The sequence below is a fragment of the Chiloscyllium punctatum genome, chromosome 24, assembly GCF_047496795.1.
Source record: "Chiloscyllium punctatum isolate Juve2018m chromosome 24, sChiPun1.3, whole genome shotgun sequence".
Lineage (NCBI taxonomy): Eukaryota > Metazoa > Chordata > Chondrichthyes > Orectolobiformes > Hemiscylliidae > Chiloscyllium > Chiloscyllium punctatum.
In genome coordinates, this window is record NC_092762.1 from 71,342,759 (window position 1) to 71,367,573 (window position 24,815).

Below are 24,815 nucleotides of genomic sequence, written 5' to 3' on the forward strand. Positions count from 1 at the left end.
GTTGCCAGTTTGACATCTGTGAAATAGGGTAGCTAAAATCCTATTTCTGTCTCACTAGCCTTAATTCAGTTTGAACCCAGACTCAAAAGTTCTTAGAACAAATATCTTAACTAGTGTGCCAGCCAAATCCTAGATGTAGATTTTTCCTTTTGAAGCAAAATTATCTCTGACTACTAATAATGGAAAATAGCTGAACCCTTAATTTTTTTTTGCTTGCAGGTTTGGATTTGAGGCTTCTTCCAAGTTCTTGTGTTTTTTTTTGCATTTTGTGAATAGCATCAATGACATTAAGTTATTCCCTCTTTATCGTTTTTTTTAATGAAGACCATAAGATCAAAAAATGTTTATCTTATAATTTTTCAGGCATTACACCCTTTTGCAGAGGATGACACATGTAGGACAAGTCAAGGGTCACCAGCATTCCAACCTCCAGAAATCGCAAATGGTCTTGATACGTTTTCGGGGTTCAAAGTGGATATTTGGTCTGCAGGGGTGACATTGTAAGTAATAATTGCATAATCATTTATTGACGCAAAAGAAAAGCGACAAGTTTGTATTGAGATGTTATGCAAAAGAAGTTCTTGGTTAACTGAATGCTAAAACGACACAGAATAAACTTCGAGCTAACCTTGGCCTTGTAGTGTCTACACTATAAATTTTATGTTTAATGCAATGTTGTACAACATTTTGCAAATGCATAATCAGATTTATAAAAAACATTCTCTGTTACTGTGATGAAAATGAGTACTCCATCCTCTCACCTAAAATATTTCATGCTGAGAGTCTGCTGAGGTGTAATGTTTGACACATCTATTGAAAATACTCATTTTATTTTATATTAACCAGGTTTCCTGTTCTTCCTCTGTATGCTGAATATTAATGCTATAGATTTAGATACAAATATTGAAATGAAATGCTTTTTTTGAGGAATGATATCATGTGATAAACGTTGAACTTTTTTGTAGGTACAATATTACAACGGGACTTTACCCATTTGAGGGGGATAACATCTACAAATTGTTTGAAAACATAGGGAAAGGGGAATACACCATTCCGGAAGAATGTGGACTGTTGTTGTCCGATTTACTGCAAGGTAAGCACAGGAAAACATATCATTGTGAAATTTTAAGGATGGGTAAACTTTGGATGACTTTGCTTCTGGACAATTTCAACCACAGGTGATGTAGTTCCAAGTACTAATTTCATTAGCTGAAGTTTTCTTGAAGATTACATCGCTTTTGTAGCGGATACACATGTGAAATAATATGTTGATCTTTGTTGAAACTTCTGGGCATCACCTGCCATGGACTTTTTCTTTGGACGATAGGAAGAAGCAAAATTGTTGAGTAAAATGTGTAACAATACTTTGTTTAGGGAAAATCGTAAAAATTACATTAGAGAATAATAAAAATTAAAACAAAATGGTATAATTGGGGTAAATGTGGCCGTGAAATCAGTAGAAGTGATGTTCAAATCTTCAAATTAAAACTTAAAGTATTTACTCAAAGTATTTTTTAATGAATGAGCTAACATCTTCAAGTATAACTTGGAGTGAAAATTTCCTGTAGATTTGCAGTCAAGCTAAGTAACAGTTAAGTTTTACTACAAGCAGATATTTTGCACCCAAAAGGTTGCAAGTTATACCCTAAAGCTAATGTATGGCATGCTGCACAGGTAATAAGACTACAAATACCCTATGAAATACTTAAAAAATCACAGTTTGCTTTTATACAAACGACATTCTGCTTACTAATCTGGACAAAAGGCATTCATTATCAGTTGAACGTAATAATATATTTTTGAGGAACTCACCAATGTAGAAAGGAGATGCCATTAATAACCTCCCTTATTTCAATATATATCAATGAAGAATACATTTGATTTTAGTGTATTAGAGTGTTTTGAGAAGATTTGTCACTCAAGTTGAGCTTCTGGATGTAAGTTTGCTCGCTGAGCTAGAGGGTTCGTTTTCAAATGTTTCGTCACCATGCTGGTAACATCATCAGTGAGCCTCTGGTGAAGCACTGCTGTTAGCAACCCCTTTCTATTTATGTGTTTATGTTTATTTTGGTTGGTGATGTCATTTCTCGTTCTTTTTCTCAGAGTCCAAGTTGATATTTTTTATATGATAGTGTTTTGGTTGGAATGCAATGCTTCTAGGAATTCTCATGCATGTCTCTGTTTGGCTTGGCCTGGGATGGATGTGTTGTTCCAGTCGAAGTGGGTGCCCTTCCTCGTCTGTATGTAAGGATGCTAGTGATAGTGGGTCATGACTTTGTGGCTAATTGATGCTCATGTATCCTGGTGGCTAGTTTTCTGCCTGTTTGTCCAATACAGTGTGTGGTACAGTTCTTGGACGGTATTTTGTAAATGACAGTAGACTTGCATGTTGTCTATATGGGGTCTTTCAAGTTCATTAACTGATTTCTCTCTCTGTCTCTCTGTCTCTCTGTCCTATATCTGTTTTTGTTCCCCTTTGCTTTCTGTAGTCTTTTCCTTTTCTCCCCCTTTTGAGAGAGATCATACGGTGAAGAAAGCAGCTAACGTTATTTTCCTCTTTAGTAAATTTGCATAACTAGGTTTTGTTGCCTTTAGGTTTTCTGATCTGTTTTGATGTTGCCTTAGTCCTCTTGCTGCTTCTTCTTCTGCTTGTATTTTTCCTCCACTTTGTTGCTCCTGTTCTTAATTCAAATTAATCATATGGTTCTTGCCAGTTGAGAAATGTTTCTATAATCTTCTATAGATCTGGGAAGATCTACCTTTTTCAAAAAGGCAAAAGTATTCAACTAACTGGTTTGGTCATTTATCCCATTATGTGTCTATGCTAGATCTTTGAAAGAGCTTTTTATGCAATTATCCCCATTTCTGTTCACCTGTTGTCTGAACATCATAACATACTACTGCTGTAAATTAATATACTTACAAAATATTAAAGTGATTGATGCTTAATGTATTAGGAGTATTTTACATGGGTGATTTAATGGTCCCTGCAGTATGAAAATCCTTTGTCAACCTTATGAACATTTTTATCCGCCAATATTTATTAATGCAGAAGCTTCCTCTTTAATTCATAAGAAGTAGTGACTTTTTAAAAATTAAATGTATGGAAAAATGTCCAACCATTTCTTGACAAGTTGGAATTGGTGATACAGGCCATGAAAGTTTCCAACCTCAATTTCACAAAATTACTAAGCAGCAAATCAGAAGCAGCAAAACGCTGTGCATATAGGCTGAGAGTTTTGTTTATTTGTTCATTTAGTGGGATGTGGGCACTGCTGGCTGGCCAGCATTTGATGTCCATCCCTAGTTGCCCTTGAGAAGGTGGTGGTGAGTGGCTTTCTTGAACTGCTGTAGTCCACCTGCTGTGGGTTGACCCACATTGCTATTAGATAGGGAATTCCAGGATCTTGACCCAGGAACAGTGAAGGAATGGTGATCTCTTTCCATGTTAGGATGGTGAGTGGTTTGGAGGGGAACTCCAAGGTGGTGATGTTCCCATTTATCTGCTGCCCTTGTCCTTCCAGATGGAAGTGGTCGTGGGTTTAGAAGGTGCTGTCTGAGGATCTTTGGTGAATTTCTGCAGGGCATCTTGAAAATAGTACTCACTACTGCTACTCAGTGTAGGTGGTGTGGACACTTCTCGATGTGCCAATCAAATGGACTGCTTTGTACTGGATGGTGTAAAGCTTTTTGAGTGTTGGGGCTGCACTCATCCAGGCACGTGGGGAGTATTCCATCGCACACCTGACCTGTGCCTTATAGATGGTGGACAGGCTTTCGGGAGTCAAGAGATGAGTTACTCACCGCAGTATTCCTAGCTTCTGGCCTGCTCTTGTAGCCACTGCATTTATGTGATGAGTCCAGTTGAGTTTCTGATCAATGATCACTCCCAGGATGTTGATCATGGGGAACTGAGTGATGGTACCACCATTGAATGTCAAGGGGCGGTGGTTAGTTTGTCTCTTATTGGTGGCGGTCATAGCCTGCAATTTGTGTGGTGTGAATGTTACTTGTCAGCCCAAACCTGGATGTTGTCTGGATGTTGTTGCATTTGGACATGGACTGCTTCAGTGACTGAAAGTTACAAATGGTGCTGAATGTTGTTGAATAATTAGTGAATGTTCCCACTCCTGCCCTTATGATAGAGGTGAGGTCATTGATGAAGCAGCTGGAGATGAATGGACCATGAGAAACTCCTGCAGAGATGTTCTGGAGCTGAGATAACTGACCTCCAACAATTGTGACCATCTTTCTATGTGTCAGATATATCTCCAACCACCAGAGAGATTGCCCTCTAATACCCGTTGATTCCAGTTTTGCTCGGGCTCTTTTATGCCATAATCAGTCGAATGTGGCTTTGATGTCAAGGGCTGTCACCTTCATCTCACTTCTGGAAGTCAGCTCTTTTGTCCATGTTTGAACCAAGGCTATAGTGAGGTTAGGAGCTGAGTGGCACTGGTGGAGTCCAAACTGAGCATCACTGAGCAGTTTGTTGTTGAGCATTTGCTGCTGATACACTGTTGATGACACCTTCCATCACTTTACTGATTGACAGTAGACAGTTGGGGTGGTCATTAGCTGGGTATTTGGATTTGTCCTGCTGCTTTTTATGTACAGGGCATACTTGGGTAATTTTCCACATTGTCAGAGAGATGCCAGTGTTGAAATTGTACTGTAACAGCTTGGCTGGGGGGGTGGAAGGTTCTGAAGCGCAAGTCTTTAAGGACTATTGCTCAAATATTGTCAGGGCCTGTAGCCTTTGCAGTATCCATTGGCTCCAACTGTTTCTTGATATCATGTGAATTGAAATGGCTAAAGAATGGTATCTGTAATCCTGGGACCACTGGAAGAGGCTGTGGTGGATCATCCACTCGGCACTTTTGGCTGAAGATTGCTTTGAGAACTTCAGCCTTATCTTTTGCACTGATGTGCTGGGCTCTTCACCATTGCGGATTGAGATATTTGTGAAGCCGCCTCCAGTGAGTTGTTTAATTATTCACCACCATTCATGACCGAATGTGGCAGGACTACAGAGCTTAGATCTGATCCATTGGTGTAGGATCGCTTACCTCTGTCTATCACTTGCTACTTATGCTGTTTGGCATGTAAGTAGTTATGTTTGGTGGCTTCACCAGGTTGATTCCTCATCTTCAAGTATGCCTGGTGCTGCTATTGGCATGTTCTCCTGCACTCTCCATTGAACCAGGGTTAATTCCCTGGCTTGATGATAATTGTTGAATGGGTGATATGCCAGGCCATGAGGTTACAGATTGTGTTGGAGTACAATTTTGCTGCAGTGAATGGCTCTCAGAGCCTCATGGATGCCCAGTCTTGAGTTGATAGATCTGTTCGCAGTCTGTCCCATTTACTTCTATCATTTGATGAATTATACAGACTAGTACATTAGAGACACAGAATTCAGCCTAATCGATCTATACTGGTAGTTATGCTTCTTTCCCTTTACTCTCATATAGTCATCCAGCTTCCTCCAACAATTGATTTCAATCTATTAAACTGAGAGTTGAGGACATTTATCAAATGGGACCTTTTAAATTGATTTCTTAGTTACAAAAATAACTTAAAACTGAGAATTCCCAGTACTTTAATAAAACTGTACAACTTTTATCATATTCTTAAATATGTAAAAAATTGGCAAAACTTTGAAGCAGCAAGGGTATAAGGATTGATGAAATTTAATTCACTCCTTTTATATCTGTCCTCCAAGAATTCTCATTTATTATTGGTACTTTGTGCATATTTATGTAGCAGTTTGCTTCAGTGATGATCATCTTCATCTTTTAATAAACAGCTTTATTGGATTTTAATTGCTTTTTTTCATAGCTTTGCACATTTAGCAATATTACCTATCACTATATGTAGAACTTTGAATTTCTTTGGAGCCGTTTTGCAAAATGTACAGGGAGAACAAAATGTGATTGATGAATTTATAACAATGGATGATGAATGGTATGTTATAATGATCCAGATTTTGAGGTTAGTAGGGAAGTGATGGAACTTGCCGCTTCAACAAAGTTCCTTCCATGCATCTGTCCATGTTTTTAGAATAGATTTTGCTTTTCTGCCCTTAATTTGAATTTGTCAGTTCAAAGGGACCTTGAGGTATCCAACTGCAGTTGATGTCACTAGAACAAAAAGCAAATCACATTGTAGCATTCTCACAGCAAGGGAAATATCCTTATCCTTTATTTTTCAAAGTCCAATGAAGATTGGGACATTATTGTTATATCAGGGAAAGATCGTGGCAGAATGGTAATGGTACTAGACTAATGATCCAGGAGAGCAAGCTATTAATGTAAGAGTATGAATTCAAATCCCACCCTGGTAACGGGTAGAATTTAAAAATTCAATTAATAATACCTGGAACTATAAAATTAATCTCCATGGCAACCATGAGAACTAGCATAGGGTTATAAAACCCCATACAGTTCAATAATGTCCTTTTAGAAAGAAAAATCTGCCATCCTTACCTGATCTGACTTACATATGGCTCCAGACCCAAAGCAACGTGATTGACTCTTTACTGAAATGGGCATCTCAACTCAAGATAATTAGGGATAGGCAACAAATGTTGACATTGTCAGCGACACATGGATCCCATGAAGAAAATAAAGACAAATTTCTGATAGCGATTTGAAGAAGGGTGAAACCAAAGCCAGTTTTCACTTGGAATAGATTTATCATAGAGTGAAATGTTGCAGATGTATATCTCTTGACTCCATTCCTCTGTCAGTAACAGTTTCTATATATGGGTGAAGTAGTTTCTCCTCATCTCTGTAAGGAGAAACTACTTCACCCAGAGAGTGGTGGCTGTGTGGAATGCTCTGCCCCAGAGGGCAGTGGAGGCCAGTCTCTGGATTATTTTAAGAAAGAATTGGATAGAGCTCTTACAGATAGTGGAGTCAAGGGGTATGGAGATAAGGCTGGAACAGGATACTAATTAGGAATGATCAGCCATGATCATATTGAATGGCGGTGCAGGCTCGAAGGGCAGAATGGCCTACTCCTGCATCTATTGTCTATTGTCTATTGTCTATATATGTGCTCAAATACCAATTAATGCCCTCCACCTAAATGTTCTTAACTTCTATTTGTAAAATTAACCAATTGAGGCTGAAGTGTTAAAACTTCGCAAAAAAACTAGAATAAAAGTTTTTTTAATCACAATGGAAAAAGTTGATATTCCACAAATATAAAAATAGTTTTGCAGGATCCCAGAGTTTTCAGCTATATTCATGATTTAGAGTGCAATTACAACTCAAATGACCCCTCAATAATGAGTCGTTACTTTTTAGGGTTGTTGAACAGCTATATTGCATGTAAATCGAATAAATGACTGAGAAAAAGTTGCAGAGCCAGGGGAGTAGAACTAGTTGAGTTGCTTTTGCAGAGTTTGCTTATATGCTCTGGACCAAATAAATCTCCATGTTTCATTGTCCATATGTGGATACCAAATGCTGCTTAGTTTCATATGTACATTAATGTCAAATGCTCGCAGTTTCATTGACACTATAATTGCAAAATTCAAGCTAATGTTTATGGGCTGTTGTAATTTCATTTTTACAAGATATTTTCATAAGTAGCTACAACATCTGTTGATCGAGCACATGTTAATTTTGTATGCATAAATTAGGTTCTTTGCCTGTTGAGATATTGTGAAAAATTGTTGTAATAAAACAGCCTTTTTACCTGGTTCAATTACCAAGACAAGTAAATAGTAACAGAACCTGCAAAACCTTTATTCAATCAATTGGTGATCCTGTTACTCCACAAACAGACTTGGCAAATTTTTTGCATGATTGAAATGTTACATCAACAAACAGCATTCTAAGTATGTTAAATAATTCTTTATACAATAATGTATGATTAAATTAACAAGGTAAGAAGTTACTTCTAAATCTCCCAGAGTTGGTAGCTGAATTTCCTGTGGTTTTAAGTGGAAAAGTATGGTAACTTGAACTGCTGATGGATCCTTTAAATACATCCATTATGATACTAACTGATCAAGAAACTCCAGCCAAATATTTTATAGCTTAAAGTACAGCGCCAATAAAAGTAACACAAATTCAGGAAACTTGTGGTTGCCATTGATATTGATTGTCCCAGTTTTTTGTTGAAGATACAACATTGAAGCATAAAGTAACTGTGGTGTGGTGTAAGTTACTTGCAAATCATTTCCTTCCTTTTGTGCTATAATGTGGACTGCACCACGTAGAAGGCTCAAGTCCAACAAATTCTGGCCAAGTACACAGAGAACACTAAACAGGAAGTTGTTTTTTGTAGTTTTGTAGCATGTGGCCATTGCATTAATTTAACATTAATCGTTATGGATGTAGGTTTGCTGGCTGAGCTGAAAGGTTCATTTCCAGACGTTTTGTTACCTTTAATAGGTAACCTCTTCAGTGGACCTCATGCAAAGAAATGCTGAAAATTCCTGCTTTCTATTATATGTTTGGGGTTCTTTGGGTTGGTGATGTCATTTCCTGTGGTGATGTTATTTCCTCTGGTGAAGTCACTTCCTGTTCCTTTTCTCGGGGGTGGCAGATGGGATCTAACTTGATGTGTTTGTTGATAGAGTTCCGGTTGGAATGGCATGCTTCTAGGAATTCTCGTGCATGACAAGCCAAACAAAGACACGCACGAGAATTCCTAGAAGCATGCCATTCCAACCGGAACTCTATCAACAAACACATCGAGTTAGACTCCATCTACCACCCCCTGAGAAAAGGAACAGGAAGTGACTTCACCACAGGAAATAACATCACCAAAGGAAATTACATCACCAACCCAAACATATAGATAGAAAGCAGGAATTTTCAGCATTGCTTCGTATGAGGTCTACTGAAGATGTTACCTAGTAAGGTAACGAAACGTCTGGAAATGAACCTTTCAGCTCAGTGAGCAAATCTGCATCCAAAACCTCAACCTGAGCTACAAATCTTCTCAAAACTCGCTAATTAATCTTTATCTATCCCTACAGGAATGCTTGAATATGATCCTGTGAAAAGATTTTCAATACAACAGATCAGACAGCACAAGTAAGTTTTATTACATAAGTCAAATTGAGTTAGAAAATCACATGAATTAGAAAAAACTCAATTCCTCATAATACTCTTCTTTTGGAGACATTAGGTATGTTGGCAGAAAAATGGATGTGTACATACTTAGTGACAGCGCTGGTGTTAATTTGTAGTTTGAATACATTTTAAAATTTGATTCTCACAACTTCACTCATCACTGCTCCTCCTGTAGGCCTTGTTTCATACCAAACTACTGTTTCATCATTTCTAAGGAATTGGGAATATGGGTTGGCGTTTCTACAGGGGGCAGGGTAGGAGGAGGTGTAGTCTAGGTAGCTGTGGGAGTCAGTCGGTTTATAATAAATGTCTGTGTTGATTCGGTCGCCAGAGATAGAAATGGAAAGGTCTAGGAAGGGGAGGGAGGAGTCTGAGACGGTCCAGGTGAATTTGAGGTTGGGGTGGAAGGTGTTGGTAAAGTGGATGAACTGTTCAACCACCTCGTGGGAGCACGAGGCAGCGCCGATACAGTCATCGATGTAGCGGAGGAAAAGGTGGGGGGTAGTGCCAGTGTAGCTGCGGAAGATGGACTGTTCCACATATCCTACGAAGAGGCAGGCATAGCTGGGGCCCATGCGGGTGCCCATGACTACTCCTTTGGTTTGGAGGAATTGGGAGGATTGGAAAGAGAAGTTGTTCAGGACCCCACCACCAGGGATCTATTTCCCTTCCCTCCCCTATCAGCATTCCGAAAAGACCACTCCCTCCGTGACTCCCTCGTCAGGTCCACACCCCCCACCAACCCAACCTGCACTCCCGGCACCTTCCCCTGCAACCGCAAGAAATGCAAAACTTGCGCCCACACCTCCCCTCTTACTTCCCTCCAAGGCTCCAAGGGATACTTCCATATCTGCCACAAATTCACCTGCACCTCCACACACATCATCTATTGCATCCGTTGCACCCGATGTGGCCGCCTCTATATTGGGGAGACAGGCTGCCTACTTGCGGAACGTTTCAGAGAACACCTCTGGGACACCCGGACCAACCAACCCAACCACCCCGTAGCTCAACACTTCAACTCCCCCTCCCACTCCACCAAGGACATGCAGGTCCTTGGACTCCTCCATCGCCAGACCATAGCAACACGACGGTTGGAGGAAGAGTGCCTCATCTTCCGCCTAGGAACCCTCCAACCACAAGGGATGAACTCAGATTTCTCCAGTTTCCTCATTTCCCCTCCCCCCACCTTGTCTCAGTCAAATCCCTCCAACTCAGCACCGCCTTCCTAACCTGCAATCTTCTTCCTGACCTCTCCGCCCCCACCCCACTCCGACCTATCACCCTCACCTTGACCTCCTTCCACCTATCGCATTTCCAACACCCCTCCCCCAAGTCCCTCCTCCCTACCTTTTTATCTTAGCCTGCTGGACACACTTTCCTCATTCCTGAAGAAGGGCTTATGCCCGAAACGTTGATTCTCCTGTTCCTTGGATGCTGCCTGACCTGCTGCGCTTTTCCAGCAACACATTTTCAGCTCTGATCTCCAGCATCTGCAGTCCTCACTTTCTCCTCCATGTAGAACATCAAACCATTTAAGATAAGATTTGCAACCAAAATCATTCATATACATCTGTTTAAGCTTATTATTTGAGAGGTTTCTCTCTGTACTTTTTAATAATAGTTACTATACTTTAGCTCAAGGTCATTTGAGCATCTATTGTTAAGAACACAATTATTTTCTTCACTTGATCCCCACATTATTTAAAAAAATTCTAATTAATATAAATTTGATATTTTAGAAAGTATGGCTAAAAATGCTATTTGAATGGATTTTTGTAGCTTTTCTTCTAATTGTACAGAGTGAAACACAAGTCTTTTCTGAGGCAGTGTTATTTATGTGCTAAAATAAGCAACACCCCCGCCCCCAGGGAAAGTTGTGATGTTTTAATCAAAAGGTGCTCAAGGCAAAGAAACATGAATGCTTATGATGCTAATCTTATGCTATTGCTCTTTTAGATTAAAAAGATCATTTTTGCGTTCTCCTATGGTTTCAGAAGGCTTCCCCACTGCTTTGCTCCTTGGTTATTTGGGTTTCAGGAGTTACTGGAGAGGGCTTGGATGAAACGAAAACTGGCTGATGGTGCCTGAATTATAAATGAGATCATAGAAGCTATTCACTTAATTTACCAATGAACAATTTCACAGTCAACCTTGTTTCACAACTGACATATCTGAGTGGGGGTTGCTCGCACTACACTGTCAATAGTGCTGCTCAGTGAGTTGGCCTTAATAACCTTTAGCAATTTTTGCTGTCATGAGTGCTGTATTTTGGGCCATGCTTCCAGATAGTGTGGGTGTTTTTCAAAAAAAGCCCTTGTAGATAGCATGGATTTTAAAGCAATAGGAATTATTGTCAATTTGCTTTAGTTGCATTCATAGTGGGGTAATTTAGTGAAATTTGAACATCTGGGCTAAACTGAATGCAAAAAAATACAACACAGAATACGATCCAGAGGAACTGAGAGAGAAAAATGACAAATGCAACTTCTTCACACAGGGTAGTGCCTCTATGGAATGAGCTGCCAGAAGTAGTGGTGGAGGCTGGTACAATTGTAACATTTAAACAGTCTCTGGATGGTTATGTGTATAGGAAGGGTTTTAGAGGGATACGGGCCACGTGCTGGCAGGTGGGACTAGATTAGATTAGGATTCTGGTCGCCATGTATAAATTGGACCAAATAGTCTTTTTCCTTGCTATACATCTCTGACTGACTCTATAAATAGTAAGCAAACTAGATAGAAATTAAACTATTAAACAATTTACTCAAATATGAGTAGTATTGATATAATAATATTACAAAACCATAAGGCTGTATCAGAATGGCGAATCTGGGATAGTCATTTTGCCCTGCAACCCTGTGACTCTCTTGTCATAACATGGTAAATTTGCATAATCTCCATTAACTACCTCTACGTCCTTTGGTACTTTTAATCTCAACAATGAAAATATCAAGTGGCTTACCAACTGCAACCCATGTGTTGATCCAAATTCTCATTAGGCTTGGGTTAAAAGAAAATGCGTTTCCTAATTTCATTCGTAACTGATCTGGCTGTAGTTATAAAATTAATTTATCTATTAAATTCTTTCTTATTTTGAACACTAGAATTATAATATCCTTCAGCTTTGTAACCTGATAGAAAACACCCCACCACATTGTGTTGCACCACAAACACTGCCAGATTATAGTGTTTACTGCACACAGTGGTAATTTTTCTCCCTGTCTTGTGGTTGGAATATAATTCTCCAGTTGCTGATGGACCAAGCACCTCACGGATGCTAGATCTGTTTGAAGTCTTTCTAATTTGGACAACGTGGTGGGTATTCTCAATGTAAGCATGGGACTTCATCTACATAAGGACTGTGCAGTATTCATTCTTACTGATATTGTCATAGACAAGTGCATTTGCAGCAGGAGTATTGGTGAGGATGAGATCATATGTTTTTCCCACTTGTTGACTTTCCTCACTATCTGTCACTGACTCAGTCTAGCAGCCTTATCCTTTAGAATTCAACCATCTCAGTAAGTAGTGGTGCTAATGAGCCACTATTGGTGATAGATGTTGAAATCCCAGAGTGCATTCTGTGCCGTTGACACCCTCAACACTTCCTCTAAAGTGTTCAATATGGAGTAGTTCTGATTTATCAGCAAATGTGATAATCCGCAGGAGATTTACTTGTTCATGTTTATCCTGATGCATTGAGACTTGAAGGGTAAGGAGTCAATGTCGAGAACTTCCAGGGCAATGCACTCTTCACTATACCAGTGCAGCATCTCTGCTGGCTCTGTCCTGCTTGTAGATGATGGTGATATTGTCGAGGATCATATTTGAGAGGTATGATACTGAGAGGTATGAATATCAGGCTATTCCTTGATTAGTGAGCCAGCTCTCTCAATTTTTGCACTAGCTCCCAGATGCTAAGAAATATTTTGCCGCGCCAACAGGGTTGAATTTGGTGTTTACGGTGCCTAGGTTGATGCCATGTGTTCTGTTCAGTTTCTTTCCTTTCTTGAGATTTTTAGTTGTTATGATCCAACTTGGTGAGTCATTTTAGAAGGCAGTTAAGAGTTGACCATCATGTGGATCTAGAATCAAGTTAGGCCAGATCAGGTAAGGTCAGTAGTTTTCCTTCCCTAAAGTATATTAGTGAACCAGGTGGGATTTTATGACAATTACAATTTCTCGATCATCATTAGACTTTTAATTCTAGATACTATTCAGTTAAAATTTTACCATTTGCCATGATAGGCTTTGAACTCCAGTTACTAGAACATTATCTAGGTCTCTGGAACCCGAGAGCAATGAAAATATCACTAAGCCATTATCTTTTGCTGCCCCCCCCCCCCACCCCCACCCCACCCCCAAACCTTTCATTCCTTTCTCATTCACTAATTCTTATCTCCTCCTATGCCTCATTTTCTCTCTTTCTTCCTTTTCTGTTTTCGTGTAAGGCAGGAAGATGGGACAAGCATTTCCATACCTTTCTTATTGTTCGCTATTGTTACTTGCTCTGAACTTTACTGCCATATCATATTGAGCATGCATTACTTTTCCTCCATTCTTTATTGCCAACAAACCAGTGACAAGTGCTTAAGAATCTTAAAGCCACTCACTAGCAAGAGGTGTTGAAGGGTTTGAATTCCGTGTTTGGTAGGGTGGAGGAATAGCAATGGGGAGGGAGTTTCTTAAAGCATTTTCTCTCTTGCCTTACATTAAGCAGTATTTTATGTGTTATAACTTTATCCCAAGTCTCCTTTGAGGAAATGGTTTTCTATATGACTGTAGATGGACAGAATTGTCCTTTTCTCCCCCTCTCCTTGTTATCTCTCATGTGTGTTTGTGTTCTTGCTTTTTTATTCCCCTGTGTATTTCTTTCCTATGGTATTAGAGGGTTATGAGGAACTAACTGCACAAATAGAGCACTAAAATATGCAAATTGTTGTCTTTGTATCATTGGATGACACATGGGAGTATAAAATGTTTGTTTGTGGTAAGTTATTGTTTTCCAAATTTCTCTACATAAAAATTTCAAAACTGCTGTACAACCCTTTAAAATAAAGCTTCCCATTTTAAGGTATTGTATTTTGAAGGAATATGCATGCGAGTACAAGGTGACGTGAACAGAATGATGTCAGAAAGTTTTAATTCATTGGAAGATTTAAGCGGTCTACTTTTACAATAGACTTTGAATTTGTAAAATTTTGAGTTAAGCTTTGTATATAGACCAAAGTGGTAATAGATCAGAACAATTTCAAAAAAACATTGGAAACATGCTGCATGATATGGTCATGCAGTCATGGAGATGTACAGCACGGAAACAGACCCTTCGATCCAACTCGTCCATGCCGACCAGATATCCAACCTAATCTAGTCCCATTTGCCAGCACCTAGCCCATATCCCTCTTAAACCCTTTTCTATTCATGTATCCATCCAGATGCTTTCTAAATGTTGCAATTGTACCAGCCTCCACCACTTCCTCTGGCAGCTCATTCTATACACATACCACCCTCTGTGTGGAAAAGGTTGCCCCTTTTTATATCTTTACCCTCTCACCGTAAACCTACACCCTCTAGTTCTGGACTCTCTCGCCCTATTTATGTCTACTTATCCTATTTGTGCCTGTCATGATTTTATAAATCTCTGAAGTCATTCCTCGGCCGCCTCTGCTCCAAGGAAAACAGCCCCAGCCTATTCAGCCTCTACCGAAAGCTCAAATCCTCCAACCCTGGCAACATCCTTGTAAATCTTTTCTGAACCCTTTCAAGTTTCACAACATCTTTCCAATAGGCAGCAGGCCAGAATTGCACGCGATATTCCAAAAATGGCCGAGCCAATGTCCTGTACAGCTGCAACATGACCTCCCAACTCCTGTACTCAGTAATCTGACCCTTGAAGAAAAGCATACCAAATGCCGCCTTCACTGTCCTATCTAGCTGTGACTCTACCTTCAAGGAGCTATGAACCTGCACTCCAAGGTGTCTTTGTTCAGCAACACTCCCTAGGACCTTACCATTAAGTGTGTGAGTCCTGCTAAGATTTGCTTTCCCAAAATGCAGCATCTCGCTTTTATCTAAATTAAACTCCATCTGCCACTCCTCAGCCCATTGGCTCATCTCATCAAGACCCTGTCGTAATCTGAGGTAACCTTTTTCGCTTTACACTGCTCTTCCAATTTTGGTGTCATCTGCAAACTTACTAACTATACTGCCTATGTTCCCATCCAAATCATTTTATATAAATGATAAAAAGTAGTGGAGCCAACACCGATCCTTGTGACATTCCACTGGTCTCAGGCCTCCAGTCTGAAAAGCAACCCTCCACCACCACCATCTGTCTTCTACCTTTAAACCAGTTCTGTATCCAAATGGCTAGTTCTCCCTGTATTCCATGAGATTTAACCTTGCTAACCAGTCTCCCATGGGGAACCTTGTTGAATGCCGTACTGAAGTCCATATAGATCACGTCCACCACTCATCAATCCTCTTTGTCACTTCCTCAAAAAAAGCTCAATCAAGTTCATGAGACAATATTTACCACGCACAAAGCCATGTTGACTATTCCTAATTATTCCTTATCTTTCCAAATACAATTACTAATACATTATTTCTATATCAATGCTTTGAGGTTTCTGAAAGTCAAAATCATGAGTTTTTATAGATATCATTTGTACTTTAATACATGGTTGCACTTGACCTCTCTTTTTATATACTTAAATGTTACACTAAATTAGTTAAATATTGCGTGATGACCCAATCCTTTTGAAGTCATACTTGTGCAGAATAGCTGATGAAGTTGCTTGAATTGTAATCATTTAATATTAATTACTGTGCTTTCAGTACTTCACAAGCCAGCTGTTTCTCACGGGTCCCTCATTAAGAGAAGGCATTTAAAATCAGTAACTTCCTATTTGAAGGCTGTCAGCCCAAGGGTAACTGAATTAATTGATGACGGATTAGTGAAAGACTAGAAAATGAAGGCACCTTGCACACAGGATGTCAAATTAATTTTGACATTATGGATCAGTCAAAGAGAGACTTTAACAGCATTATAATTTACCCTCCAGGGAAATTTGCCTCTGCCAAAAAAAAATGTTTGAAATGTTAATTGTGAACAAACAATGCCCCTCAACTGGCTAAAATGTCTGGTGTATACTTGTTTTGGTTTGCATTATTTACTACAGTACTCCACAGGTTTGTATCTTTAATTTCCTTCCTAGCTGCTTTTATGCATTCCAAAGCTGTGCATTGTGCCTATGTTTGCAGCTTGTTTTTTAATTCCCAATTCTTAGATTGGGGATAGGCTATAGATAGTATGTCTTGCACAATGTAATTATAAATTTATCTTGCATGAATTCCCAAATTAACTCCTTCAGCATATATTCTGGCCTAGATGTTGATTGAGGGGGTGTTAGGAGGAATCAAACTATCAGCATTCATAATCATAATCCTTTGAAAACTGACTACTTTTGGGATGTCATGTGTGCACAAATTGTGAAAAAGCTTAAAGCTGTAGTCTGTTGCTCAGGGCTCCAAATAGACTCTGTTGTCGTCTTCATCCGCACATTTAACCTAAACTCATAATCACAGAGGACAGAAGCTTGCTCACTCCCACATTATTAGTTGACCCATAAAAAGTTGCATCTTGCTTAATCATGTGTAGCTGGATTTTTAATATTGCTGTGATTCCCCAAATTTTGATCAACAAAACTGATTCTGAAAGGATAATTTTACAATTGTGGATTAATTAGTTGACTTTGTTTTTAACTTATTTTAAAATGGTTATTCCAAGATAAGCTTCTTCAAGATATGTTAGCTTCTGCCTTCATCCATACATATGTCATAATCTTTAGTTTATTCATTGCATAAACAAAAGTTTTTAGTGTTCCCTCTTCCTGTTTTTGATAGCTTTGATATTTTTGTGATTGGCAGCTTGGATAGTCTGATGATATCATTCTGGCTCCATGCTGGGAATGAGACGTAACTACTGCAAATAGTTGCAATACCACTGGAAAACAATAGAAGTGAACCTCCTGCCTGCGAAATTGCCAGAAATTTAGAGGTCAGCAGCAAGTGTCCTTGCTGCGCCGCTGAAAGTAAACTTCAAGCTGGCATGTCTGTTATGTGACTTCTGATTTATTGTTTTCTCTCTCTTTCCACTTCCTCCCCAACAGGAAAACATCTTGCGATTTTAGAGAAGATTTGTACGTTGTGGATCAGGTTGTAAGTTTGCTCACTGAGCTGGTAGATTTGTTCTCAGATGTTTCATCATTATGCTAGATAACATTAGTGAGCTTCTGATGAAGCGCTGGTGTTCGGTCCTGTTTGCTATTTGTGTATCTTGGTTTGTTGTGGTGAGTGATATCACTTACGGTTTTGTTTTTGAGAGGTTGGTAAATGGAGTCCAAATCATGGAGTTCTAGTTTGAATGCCAGGCCTGTAGGCATACCCATGCATGTCTTTTGTTTAGCCTGTCCCAGTTTAACTGGTGTCCCTCCTTCCTCTGTTTCGGGATCTAGTGACGTGTCAAATACAAACCATATCTCAACACCCCACAGGCCAGAAGAAGAGCAGAACAGAACAGCTGCAGGATGCTACAAGAAATGATAAATGATGCCCACAACCGACTCCTCCACAAATATGAATGAGAAATTTTGCACCAAAAAAACTCCGTACACTAATGTGACTGACCATGAAAGGACAAGTACACTAGAACGAGCCATCAACACTAAATAGCAGCGGACCAAGTCAAAGAAATGTCTAACCCTACGAGAAAAACTGGCCAAGCTCACACATAGCAATCACATGTATAATTCAGAGACTTGGATAAAGAACCTGTATACTGATCACCCTTAGACATGGAAAAAGCTGTCCTAGTATGAGTGGTGAATTTCAACCACTGCGACTGGAATGTGGCCAAAAAGGACTTCCTAGCAGCACTGGAATCCACCCTGAAAGACAATGGACTTACAGAAGAAATCCAGCAGTCCATCAGACAGACTGTAGCAGCAACATTAAGCAGAAAGAAAGAAAGATGGGAACACCCTCAACACACTGGAAAGGAAAGCCCTGGAAGGACACAGAAAAGACAGAAATGAAATAATCCTACCGGCAGATAAAGGGTGCATAACCGTCATCCTGAACAGAACACAATACATTGAAAAAGCAAACACACGAATGCCTACCAACAGGTGGCGATGGACCAGACTCCACAGCTAGAAAACCATATTATAGCACCCCTGAGGAAACTTCACAAATTAACAAGACAGACCTCCAAAGAAGGAAACCTGAAGAATCCAACAGACCCCATTTCTACAGATTACCAAAGATACATAAACAAGGGCCCCCCCCTCAGACCCATAGTCTCACTTCATGATATACTGGCATACAGACTAGCAAAGGAACGGAAATGCCCAGTAGAAGACTCAAGCCACTCCATCCACTCCACCTTGAAATTCCCTAACATCATGAAAGACACCAAGGTAGAGAACGATGAGGTTGTGGTTTCCTTCGACGTGAGGGCCCTAATCACATAAATAAACATCACCCTAGCCAAAGAAACACTGGCCTCACTGCTGGCTAAACCAAGGACACACACCTGGTTCAGCACCAACTTTATCAGCAAGGACAGCACCCCCCAAACTAGTAGACCTGTACCTCACAACCCACTTCACCTTCAATGGCAAGATCTACAAACAAATCAATGGGATGCTTATGAGATCGTGAATATCAGGATTTTTAGCAGAAGCAGTTATGCAGTGGTTAAAACGAACAGTCCTTCCCGATCCAGCCCAAGTTTTGGGTCTGCTATTGTCATCACGGAACGCAACATATTAGAAGAAACCCACAAACACATAAATAACATCCTTACTGGTATAAAGTTCATCAAAGGGGACGAGAACAACAACAACAGCCACCCCTTCCTAGATGTCACAGTAAGACAAAAAGCCAATGGAGAGCTGCATATCAGCATCTACAGCAAAGACACGTGCACTGACCAGATACTCAACTACTAAAGCAATCATCCCAACACCAACAAACAGCTGCATTAGGACATTATTTAAACAAGCCACAATGCACTGCAGCACCCAGGAACTGCAAGAAGCAGAGGAAAAACACCTATACAATGTATTCAGGAACAAAGGATACCCGATAAGCACAGTCTGCCGATTCCTGCACAACAGACCTAAACAAGAAAACTCAACAAGCCTAGAGACTAGCCACCCTGCCATACATTAAAGACATCACAGAGATGATAGGCCCCTTGGCATCATGGTAGTCCACAAACCTGCCATCACACTGAAACATCTCCTGATGAATTTAAAATACCCTGTACCAACAACCAGCAGAATGAACATCATACACAAAATACCTTACAAGGACTGCAAAAAACATTACATTGGACAGATGGGCAGGAAACTAGCCACCAGGATACATCAGCACCAAGTAGCTACCAAAACACATGACCAACTATCACTAGTATCCATACACACAGAGGTAAGGGGACACCAATTTGACTGGGACAATACATCCATCCTGGGACAGGCTAGACAAAGCACACATGGGAATTTGTAGAGGCCTGACATTCGAACCGATCACCATGAACAAATACATTGATTTGGACCCCATTTACGAATCCCTCAGAAAAAGAACCGTGAATGATATCACCCACAACAACAGACCAAGACTAATAAATGGCAAGCGGGACAGAACACCAGCGGTTCATTGGAGGCTCACTGATGATGTTACCTACAATGGTGACAAAACATCTGGGAACAAATCTACCAGCTCAGTGAACAAACGTAAAAACAGGAAAACACCTTCACATTAATTTCAGTAGTGGAAACGGACAGGATTTGTAGTCGGGACTTACTGTTGTGAACAATACTGGGAGAAGCCAAGAGGACTTTTCAGAAATTTTTCAAAAAACTTATTTGTCTCTCTATAAATCTACCCATCCACTTTCCCAAAAGCAAATCTACTTAGGAAGAGGGATTATTCTCCAACATGACTAGGCTCCCAAACCAGATGTAACAGATTTTAGTACAGAAGTTAGAACCACTCAGTTATGTGACTTAATTGTCTACATAAAACTATCCTTCTTGTGAGGTGAATTTGAATTTTCCAGAAAAATTAAACTTTTAAATTACATTATTGGGGAGAAGAAAGTACAGAATCTTTCTAATATCACCTTTTTAAGCTAATGACCTTTTTCTTTCTGAAATATAGTTGGTTTCGGAAAAAACACCCTCAGGCAGAAAATCTTGTTCCTATTCCTCCAAGCCCAGAGACCAAGGACAAGTGGAGAAGCATGACAGTGGTGCCTTACCTGGAAGACTTGCATGGTTATAATGATGAAGATGATGAAGATCTGTTCAATGAAGATGAAATAATTTATACTCAGGATTTTACAGTACCAGGTATGTAACTAATCTCACAATTGTTACTTTTGATCCAAATTAATCAATACGTAATCTCTCAGGAAATAGTAGTTTAGTATGAATTAATATTTGAGGTCATTGACCTGAAATGTTAACACTTTTTTTATTTCTCTCTGTATATGCTGCCACAGGGGCTGACCATTTGCAGCATTTTATTTTGTGATTCTGGTATCTGCAATATTTTGCTATTGTAGATTGATATGATTTACTGATTAAGTTAAGTTGTAGTTTACACCTTGTGAACAATTTGGTAAGGAATTTTCTGGAGTCATGCAGGGTCTTTTCTACTCTTGAGTGCTTTGTATGATTACTTAATGTGCTGGTACTAAATCTGAGACATTGAAATATATTAATGCTTTTGTTCAAAGTACAGTGTTTCAAATAGTACTTTGGCTTTATTTGTACCTTCTATGGAATTTCAAAGATTTTTAACTCTGAATTATGCATATCAGAAGGTCAGTTTCACAGTTCAAGTTTTTTGTTGTCTTGAAACCTTTTGAATGTAGTTAGTAAGTGACTATGACACCTTAATCTCACAGCCTGTTTCTGTTGGCATGAAGTTCAGAAAGTGAAATAACTAATTTGCACTTGATACTGGAGCAGTAGTTCTTAGATAATCTCTTGAAGCCCCCTGAAATCTTCAACTAGATTTAGCCTTTTTTAAGAAACTGATTTCTTATGGCAAAGCTGGCGAGGTATTGGAAAATCTTTAGATGATTGACCCATCTGTTGATGATAAAAGGATTAAGAGTTCTGTGAGAAGCTTTCGTTTGCTTGGTTTGCTGTTTTCATCAATGATTTGGTGAAAGTGATTAAAATGATTTGTTTTCTGATGCTCTTTTATTTTCAGATTGTTTAATTGGCATTTTAAAGTCTAGTAGCAAATGAAACCTGCAGATATGTATAGATTCAAATGGGCACCACATGCATTCTCTACAATATAACAAATCTAATTAAGTAATTATTATGAGCCGCAAAGTATTGTTGCTCATTTACTTAGCTTTCCTTATCAGAAAGGCAAAGATTTGCCACCAACTAAAATAATACAAGCAGATTTTTCCAGTGTTTCTGTGTTCTGATAATGTGCCCATTGTGGATGTATTTGTGGATGAGCTGCATTTTATTTTTTTTTGAAAAGCAGCAACTTGAATGACTTAAGTAATACGATATCTGTAATTTGCTGTGACATTAGACCTTTGTCATGTTAATCAAATGTTAGGACCCACAAACATTTCCATTCTTGGCTAACTACATTATAATGCTATGAAACTTTACAAAGAAATTTGCTTGTTTTTGTGCTATATTCAGAGAATGTTCTGCAGAAAGATTTGAAGTAGATATTAGGCGCTTTGCGGAATCACTGCTTGATAATTAATATTGAAATCATAATTTCCATGTCCATGAAATCGCTTTAGCTTTGTATAGAAGTACTAGATTTAGTGTTTATAAGTAAGAAATTAACAACCATTGATAATGTTGCTTATCTATGTAACAAACTGCAAGCTTATGTTTCGGTATATTCAGCCAGTAATCAAGTAAAGCAACCTTTTGTTAGATTGGGTGCCTCATTAACAGCGAATGATGTTTTGTGTTTGGCTGTCAGATTCAATTTTAATGTGGCTAAAAACAAGGTCATCAGTGTTTTATTAGGATGTCTAAATGAAACTTGCCTTCATCCCTGGCCAATGGCATTTTTCACTAAACAAGAAATTCTCTGTAACTTGGCTAGCAGATCCATTCCTCCTTTGAGCAAGGAAGTGGCAAAGTGCTCAGGGAAGCATTCATGCTCAATTTGGCTCAGGGGAATCCTGCAAAGGTCCATAACTCCTCCAAATCTGCCCTGCCAATCTTGAGGTGTAGGCACTTGGTGAAATCTGTAAAGCAGATTGAATCAGGAGCTGCTAGCCTCATTAAAATAGTTCACCTGCTAAACCGCAACTTGGGTTGTCTTACCTCCATTAAACCTGGATGTAGGTGGGTTGAGGCCAGGTTTGTGATGTGTAAAATGTTAGCATCTCACCTGACTACTATTTTCAGGATGTTAAAATTCAGCCATTGAGTTTTCTTGCATGGAAGACACCAGGTTGACAGAAGGAAACTACCTTTTTTACTTGCCTTTTATGTATCGTTGCTATAGCATGAGGTTCATGCAAGTAGAATCTACTGCTATGGTGTTTTCTTTCAATCCTGTTAGCCTGCTTCCCTACTTAGTGTTTTTCTGTGTTTCGTAGTGATGTTATACCTCATTTTCTGCAAATCTCCACGGCGCTCCCTGTTTTGGAAGTGTTAATGACTAGACATTATTGTTTCATGCTTCACCCAGGATCGAAAAGAATAGAAATGGTCCTGTGAAGTTTTTTAATGATTTGAGCTACACCGATAAACAACTTCACAGGACCATTTCTATTCTTTCCAGATTCTTAGCAAATTAGTCAGTGACAATTTGAGACCCAAAATAGTGTGAGGAATTTGTGGTGGAGAGATTTGGAGGTTTTTCATCATATTATCACGATTTTTCATAGTGCTCAAATATTTCATCATTAAAGCAGAATATGCTCAATATGTTAAAGAAAATGTAGTTTCCAATAAATATTTATATGAAATTATGGACATATTCTGTTTCAAGTATTCACAATAATATGTGGGTTGAGTGAGTCAGTTGCAGGGGTGGAAGTCACTATTTTATCACCTAGTTTTTGATGCAGTCTTAGCTTTGAAGATATTCATGTTGAATCCTAATGAAGGGAAATTGTGTGGCAGAAAAGAAGATACTTTCCTTGCTCTGAAACCAATCAAAGCTATCACTGAATTGAGTATGCTTCTAGAAGAGAATTGTGGCAAATGGCGAAATCACGAAGCACTTTATCTCACAGTAGCCAGTGGAACTCTGGGACTGCAGTCCCCAAAAGGCCATGCACTTTATTTCGGTTGAAATTTCAAAATAGACTCAACGCAGACTGATTTTTGGTACGCAAATGATATAGATCAAAGGATCAAATGGAGTTGGCAACCAGATTAGTAGTGATCGATTGAATGCAAAATAGGCTCAAGTGACTGAATAACTTCTTCCTGATCTTATGAAGTATTAAATAGTGCAGAATGAATGTTTCCTTTGTAAGCATTCCCAATATCTTTTACTGTTGAGTTGCTTGTTTCCCCGAGGCTTGGGGAATAAATTGATTGGAAGAAAGGAATAGGGAAACTAAGTATACACAAGGGTCTTGGATTTGCAATCAGTGAAGATGCTCAGCACCTGACCTTGAACTATGGTCCATAGTGTCAAACAGCATGGAAAAAGACCCTTCGGTACAACCAGTCCATGCTGAACATAATCTCAAACTGAACTAGTTTCACTTGCCTGCTCCTGGCTCATATCCCCCCGAACCTTTCCTTTTTATGTATCTATCCAAGTGTCTTTTAAACATTGTCATTGTACCCACGTCCACCGCTTTCTCAGTAAGTTCATTCCACAAGCAAACCACCCTCTATGTAAAAAAAAACCTTTAATGTCTTTTTTAAATGTCTTTCCTGTCACCTTAAAAATGTGTCCCCCTAGTCTTGAAATTCCCCTATCCTCTGGAAAAGACAACTAACATTAACTTTATCTATACCTCTCATTGTTTAATAAACTTCTATCAGATTGCCCCTCAACCTCCTACACTCCAGTGAAAAAATGTCCCAGCCCAGATAGTCTTTCTTTATAACTCAAATCTTCCATACCAGGAAACATGCTGGTAAATCTCTTCGGAACCCATCTCATGATCTCTGGTTTGAATTTCTCCTGGTAACAATTAGAATCTGACACAAAGTTAAGATCTTCAGGCTTCAAGCAACAGTGATGTTATCAAGCAGAAGTAGCAACTGGTCATGGGACAGTTAAACCACGTTGTAATTATTCTTCTTTCAATTACATTTTATACAGCATGAATAGATGATTGGGACATGCACGAGGGATTAAGGTGGAGCTGAAATGTCATAAACTTTACAACAATGATATTAAAACATGAATATTTTTGTCACAGTGGAGACATTCTTGGGAAAACCTAAGCAAAGTCCATAGGAAGTCTGGTACCTGTGGGTCTCCAGTTGGTAGTGACATCTGTTTGTACCTCATGTTTTGATTATAACTTTATATTTAAAAAAGAATTAGCACTGCTTTTCTTTTCAAGATGAGAGATGGAGATGATTTCTCATTTCACAGTAAATATTTTTAAGATGTTGTGCTGCAATATCATCAAGTAGGCACTTTATCCAAATATTTTCTTGCTGTTGTGGATCA

General features: G+C 39.1%; 1 protein-coding gene across 2 annotated transcripts in view; it reads left to right on the plus strand.

The window, feature by feature from the left end:
- stk11 (serine/threonine kinase 11) overlaps window positions 1–24,815 on the plus strand; it is a 137,455-nt gene that overhangs the window by 61,250 nt on the left and 51,390 nt on the right. For both annotated transcript variants that reach the window (XM_072594161.1, XM_072594159.1), the window contains exons 5-8: window positions 364–500; window positions 966–1,093; window positions 8,999–9,056; window positions 20,325–20,515. In XM_072594161.1, the coding sequence (XP_072450262.1) occupies window positions 364–500; window positions 966–1,093; window positions 8,999–9,056; window positions 20,325–20,515 (514 nt within the window). The remainder of the gene's footprint in view (window positions 1–363; window positions 501–965; window positions 1,094–8,998; window positions 9,057–20,324; window positions 20,516–24,815) is intronic.